Consider the following 6,796-nt stretch of genomic DNA (forward strand, 5'->3'; position numbering starts at 1 on the left):
AAAACATATGCCATCTCCAAACAAAAATGAGCATTTTTCCCCCCTCCCATGTTAATAGTTTACTATAATGTTGATAGCATTGCTACACAGATCTAACAAATGCATTAAAGCAACACACACCTACTTATATCCTTATATCCCTTACTAGTATCATAAATAACATCAACTATATGACACTATCTTTGACACCAGCTTTGGGCCCACACTCCCTTACAGAATTATTAGATTACATTCCCATGCACCCATTGGCCCCCTTCCCTTCACCCTTTCCCCCCCCCCCAAATGAAAGATAATTACAACTTGGCAGTCAATTATATGATTTAATAGCAATTAATAAAGTGCAAATAAAGTGGGCAAAAAATGACAAAACGTGGGTAGCACAATAACTATCAGCATATTATCAACAACTGAAGAATCTTTCCCTATTCTAGGCAAAAAATAAAATTCAAATGTATCCAAGTAACGTAAGAGGCTGGTTTCACAGCTGCAGTCCCTTCCCCTTTCCTACTCTTGAGAGAACACTCCATTGACCTTTGATAGACAGAAACAGAAAATACATCAACAGGAAGGACTAAAATCACATTTGATTTACCTATCAGTTATCTCCCCCCCGCCCCCCCCAAGGATTTACATCAAAATAAGGGCATCTGCTATAAATGCATTTGTATATAGGGGTGCATCAAATAATGATCCCTAAGCACTTCTGAGATGAGCAAACACTTAACTGTAAAGCAATAGCTTGCAGTTTTATTATGCAGAAACCTAAAGGGAAAATGTAGAAAATGCTTTCTATTAAGTCTTTAGATGGAAGAACAAAAGAGACTAAAAATAAAAGACTAAAACATAGCATTATGGACTACATACAATCTTATTTATAAAGTGGAAAACTAAAGGGCCAAAGTTGTTAGCAAAGGTGGCATAGTCGGGGGTTACAACAACAGCAGGGCACTAGTGAAAAGCAAAAAGGTAAGAGTCACAGAAGGCAGGAACAAATAGGGCTGAAATTCAAAGTTTTAAATCAAAAATAAGTGACACATCCCTCTTATTTGAGTAAGACTGAATGATGTGTTAACTGGATTGCAGCCTACAACCTTTCAGCAAGAAGATGGGAGAGTTTAGGTAATGCTGCACTTGGGTACAGTATATAACACTACTTATAGGATCTCTTATTTAAAGGAGATGAGTATTGTCAATGGTTAAAAACTGCAATACTAAGAAAGCCATAAAATAAGTTCAATCCCTTTAAGCAAAACTACATTCACAAAGAATTACAGTCAGAACCTGACTGTAAGTTAAAATACATAGCGAAGACTTCTACTACTCATCTGGGGGCCCTCCATCACAAGAAGGGCATAGACCTATTATAATGAGTCCAGAGGAAGGCCACAAAGACAATTAAGGGGCTGGAGCACCTCTCCTACAAAGACAGGCTATGGGAGTTGGGACTGTTCAGAAGACAAGGCTCCACAGAGACCTTAAGGGGTCCTACAGCAAAGCTGGGGAGGGACTCTTTATCAGGGAATGTAGGGATAAGACAAGGGGGGAATGACTTTACACCAAAAGAAGGTCGATTTAGATTAGACCTTAGGAAGACATTCTTTGCTGTGAGGGTGGTGAGGCACTGGAACAGGCTGTCGAGAGAAGCTGTGGATGCCCCATCCCCAGAAATGTTCAAGGCCAGGTTGGATGGGGCTTTGGGCAACTGGGCTGGTGGGAGGTGTCCCTGCCTGCTGCAGGGGGAAGTTGGAAATAAATGGCCTTTAAGGTCTCTTCCAACCCACACCATTCTATGATATGCACTCTTTCCAATTCAGCCCCTCCAAAAATTAAAAATATATGTATAATATTATAAACACAATTCAAAGAGATTAGCAGCCGGTCAGAGAAAAAAAAGTCTCATTTTAGCTTGGTACTTGTGGAAGAATTTGTTTCAAAACAAAGTAGAATTTCAATACGGCATCTAGTAAACCAAAGCCATTCCTTGCAAGACAGAGGACATGCAGAGATTAGCAAAGTTTATATTAGTGCTGCAAAAATATTTTAAATCAAAGTAAAATTGCACTCCAGATATTAACTTTCATGATCAGGTGCTCACTGTGGCAGTGTATTCTATTACTTACACAGTCAATTGTCACAAGTCTGATGTTAAATGAAAAAATAAGTGTGTGATGGTTTCCAACAAGCACACACCAGCTGACTAATATCTAAAGGAAGTTCAGAAAGTTCTGGACTTTCATTCCATGATAGACATTGCAGGTATTGTGTTTCATAGACATAGAAACAAAATGTTATAAAGCATCTCCACTTCCTGTGCTTCTTAATAATGTAGCACATTAAGTCTCCTTGGATTCTTATTTTAGCATGTTTGAAGTCCAGTAGCAACATTCCATGCCTAAAGACACCTTTTTAGTATTTTGTAGGTATTGTGAGCTTTCTAGGGCTAACTACATAGCAAAACAGTTTCTATTTTGCCATCAAGTTGTTAAAAAAAACAACACACAGAACATGATGCATATTCCAGCAATATTATGCTTTCTCCTACCTTCCCTAAATTAATGGCCACTAACCACTTTTAGAACATATGCTTTCAAGACTGCTGTGTTTAACCAGCATCCCGGTGTTGTCTCTAATTCTAGTTTTTCAGGCATACTCCTAGACTGCAGTATTCCTGTCTGGCACTCTTCCTGATTTACAAGATTCTGCAATTTTGCAGTCTCCAACCCTACACTGAGCCTTTAGTGCTTGCATGTGCTCTCTTCTAAGAGGGAGGCTCCCAAACTGTGGCCTGTAAAGCACATTAAGCAATATAAAGCAACATTTTGAATGGGTTTCCTATTCCAGTGAATGTTGATAGGGCTGCACGCAGATTTAGAAACTCATCCATATCAAGAGGATATATAGAGACATAAGCATCTGATAGCTGTGACATTGAAGTCTGGCAGAAACAAAGGCAATGAACTTCCAGGCCAAGATCCCAGGCTTAGAAAAACCGTTATAACTTGCACAGCTAATTGTTTGGGACTGCACAATATTTTAGAGGGTAGCCCTCAGTACAAGAGGCACACTGACATATTGAAGAGAGTCCAGTGAAGAGCCACGAAGACGATCAAGGCACCTATCCTCTGAAGAGGGGCTGAGAGTGCCAGGACCTGGAGAAGAGAAGGCTCAGCAGGGAACCTGTCAATAAGTACAAACACCTGAACAGAGGGTGCATGGATGACAGCCAGACTCCTTGCAGTAGTGCCCCACTGACAGGAGAAGATGTAATAGGGACGAACACAGGAGGGTCCATCTGATCATCAGGAAAGACTTCTTTACTGTGACAGTCACTGAGTTCTGGCACAGGTTGCCTAGAAAGGCCATTAAATCTCCCTCCTTGGGAGGGAGAAATTTCCCTCCTTGAGACTCAAAAGGTGTCTGGACACAGTCCTGGGAAACAGTTTCTAGGTGGCCCTGCTTTTATACAGGGAGGTCCACAGGTACAGTCAACAAGACAATTACTCTCAGTTGAATTTCACCTTGAAGATTGTTACTTTTATTTCAAACTTCAGGAAAGGTGGCTCTTCTTGAAAGTTTACCTAAGTATTTTTAGGCCTATAATAACTTTTACCTAGATTGATTAGTAACTTTCACTACACACTATATACCACCAATGGCTTTATGCCTTATAGCTACAACACAAGGTACATTCAGAGGAACTCAGATTACACATTTTTTCCCCTTTTATCACAACTATTCAGTTAGCTTTTCTCATGCTGTTTGCTACCATTATACTTAGTGAAATTTAAGACTAAAAGTATAAGACTTAACTGTTTCTGGAGTTCTTCAAAGAGCTGTGACAAGACACATTGGTCAGCTGGTTAGGGAGCAATCTCTTCTTCATCCCTTGACTTACCTTGTACACACGCAAAGAACATTGTATACTTCCTAGAAGTACTGGGTACACACTCACAACTCAGATGCATAGGACTTCAACTGAGGAGTCTTAGGAAAAACAGCAGCCAAGAATGCAATGTTGCAAGCAACTTGTGCAGCCTGTACCCAGTCCATCTTACACTCATTCTTCTCATGTGATTCCAAAGCATTTCCAGAGCCCTCAGCAAAAGGATAAAAGGAGAACCTTGAGCTGAGCAGTAGGCCAAATGAATTGCTCTGGTGGGATAAGAACATCCCAAATGCTACAGTTATCTCACTCTGCTCTACAGCAAATGAGAAACATTCAGCAGAAATAAACTGAAGTTACACAAGCAAACAAAATACACTAGTATTTAAAGCTGAAGACTCAGATACATACTTAAAACACTTCTACCCTCTCATCTGTCTTGGTGTTCTTTTTCTAAGCCCTAATTTGACAAAGTGCTTAATCATTACTTTTACAGCATCTCATGGCATCAAACATTCAGATGAAACACTAAATTGACCAAAATGGTTGTTTCAAATAGGTGCCCAAGCAAGAAGTCCAGTAAGTGAACCTAGTTTAAGATGCACTCAGTACTGTGAGAAACAAAGTTGTGTTTTTGCAATAAAAGTTGTTTTTGCAGTGGAAAATCCACTAACCTTGAATATTCAAAAGAGATTGTGCAGGCATGACAGTAGCATAGCGCTGGGGAGTATGTTAAGCAGATAAGGGGAAGGTCCCACTGTCCCAAAATAAGGAAGATAGCTACGAAAAACAGAATGAGCAGTACGAAATTAGTAAAAACAAAAATCACAGGCCCTCTAGTCACAAGGGAAGGAAAAAGGAAAAGGAGAAATTAATGGTTGCTCAAATAAAATTGTACATATATGGTATAGAAGTGCATCGAGTATGTTGTGAACCTGTAGTACTCAGCCAATGAAGAAACAGGAGAAATCAGGTGTTGAGTAATAGGGAATATAAGGTTATGATAAACTTTTACTGTGTGCTCCTGCTTGCAGAACACCCACCACTGCAACTGCGAATAAAATAGCTTCACAGAAGACCCTGTCTGAAAAACTTGAGATTTTTCTCACAGTACCAAGAATGCTCTGAAAGAATGCTGACCTGTTTATTGACTTCAGCCATTGACAGTCGTAACGCCATCAGCATGCAATCTGCTCCACATACAGTAGTTCTTTCTGAGTTTGAAAATAAGTGCCATTGTCTTCTGAAACATTTGATCAAGTTTAAAATCTTTTGCTGGAAATCAACCATTGTCTAGAGTAGAACACAGAGTTAAGAGAAATAAATGTGAATGTAACTACATAAGATAGGCCCACTCATGTTTTCACCTTCCATTAAGCTACACATCTGCTGTTGTTTATTGTTTCACATCAAGTCCACAGAATAAGTTCTTTCCACTAAACACATAGCACATTAAGACTCACCTCACTAATGATAGAGCAACGATGAAGAGGCAGTGCTTATGCATGATGTCTTCACAAAGACCCCTTATTCTCCTTGTATATTTTACTAACATGAAAGAATAAAAGTTATTACAAAGAACACTCTCTTGTCTCAGCAAGGACCCAATCTGAATACACTAAAGGGTATCTTCAGTACTACCTGCTTTCACTGCTTGTCCAGTCCATATCTATTAAAACAGTTTAAAACTGGAAAGATGACATTCACTATCGTTTCCAAAAGTTATTAATAAAGACATCTCTGATTTTTATTTTTTTGTTGTTGTTACCTATACACAAAGCCTTTTTTCCTTTCCTCCCATAAGTCATCATTCTCCCTATTTCCTTTGGAAATGAGTTTCAACATCAGTTTTGAGTTTGACTACTTTGTGGTTTGGTCTTTCATCTTCTTGCATTTATCAAGCCACAAGTACCTAAGACCCTTAACCTGCCTTCTTTAAACCCATTTATTTCTGAAACACAACTCCCTAGCGCTGCATACAGTACACAGTCAAGACCCCCGTCTTTTACTTTCAGAACACAAATCCAACCTTTCCCCTTATTTCATCTTGTTAACACATAGGTCACTGCACTTATTTATGTATTGGTAATTGGTATGATCAGGAAGGGGAGAGGAGTGGGGAAAACAAGGAGACATCTTGCAACAAGCAAGACAAAGCAACAACTTACTTACCAAGATGTTTGCAGGGGAAGAGTTAGAATCACAGAATGGTTTGGGTTGGAAGGGACCTTAAAAACTATCTGTTCCCAATGCCCTGCCATGGGCAGGGTCACCTCCCACCAGCCCAGGTTGCCCAAGGCCCCATCCAGCCCGGCCTTGAACACTTCCAGGGACGGGGCATCCGCAGCTTCTCTGGGCAACCTGTGCCAGCACCTCACCACTGTCTAAGCAAAGACTTTCTTCCCAATATCTAATGTAAGGCCGCAATATTTAAGTTTTAAACTATTCCCCCTTGTCTTGTCATTACACTCCTTGATGAAGAGTCTCTCCTTATCTTTCTTGCAGCCCACCTCCAAGTAAGTTAAGTTGCTTTACTTTATCCATTTTACTTTGACACGAACAAAAACCAAGAGTCACAGCAGACAAAACTGTTGGATAGGTACAAATCAGCCTAACGCAGGCATAACAAACCCTCGATAAGGGGTTTCTGCCCCCTCACCCTCCTCGGCGGGAGAGTCTTCTGAGGAATAACACAAGTCACTGGGAGCCAGCACCCACCCTAACAGCCCCAGGAAGCCCGCAGGACAAGCCCTGGACCCTATACCCGGCATTATCAGCCGGCATTGCCACCACCGCCCGGGACCCCAAGCTCCGAGGGTCCCCAGATCCGAGGGTTCCCCGCTCCCCACACCACCCGGCTCCCCGGGCACGACGCGAGGCCCCAGCGGGTTGAGGCGGCCCCCGCTCACCCAC

The 6,796-nt window shown here is 41.1% G+C and overlaps 1 protein-coding gene across 5 annotated transcripts in view; it reads right to left on the bottom strand.

The window, feature by feature from the left end:
* PARPBP (PARP1 binding protein) overlaps window positions 1–6,796 on the bottom strand; it is a 53,562-nt gene that overhangs the window by 46,625 nt on the left and 141 nt on the right. For 3 of the 5 annotated variants that reach the window (XM_083808891.1, XM_083808888.1, XM_083808887.1), the window contains exon 2: window positions 5,024–5,176. The exons of 1 other annotated variant lie outside the window; for it this stretch is intronic. In XM_083808891.1, coding sequence (XP_083665017.1) covers window positions 5,024–5,173 — 150 coding nt within the window. In that variant the 5' untranslated portion in view covers window positions 5,174–5,176. Of the gene's footprint in view, window positions 1–4,557; window positions 4,638–5,023; window positions 5,177–6,796 lie in introns of those variants that run through there. One more of the 5 variants, XM_083808890.1, reaches the window with a different exon arrangement.

Source organism: Anser anser, assembly GCF_964211835.1.
Source record: "Anser anser genome assembly, chromosome: 1".
NCBI classification, from domain to species: Eukaryota; Metazoa; Chordata; class Aves; order Anseriformes; family Anatidae; genus Anser; species Anser anser.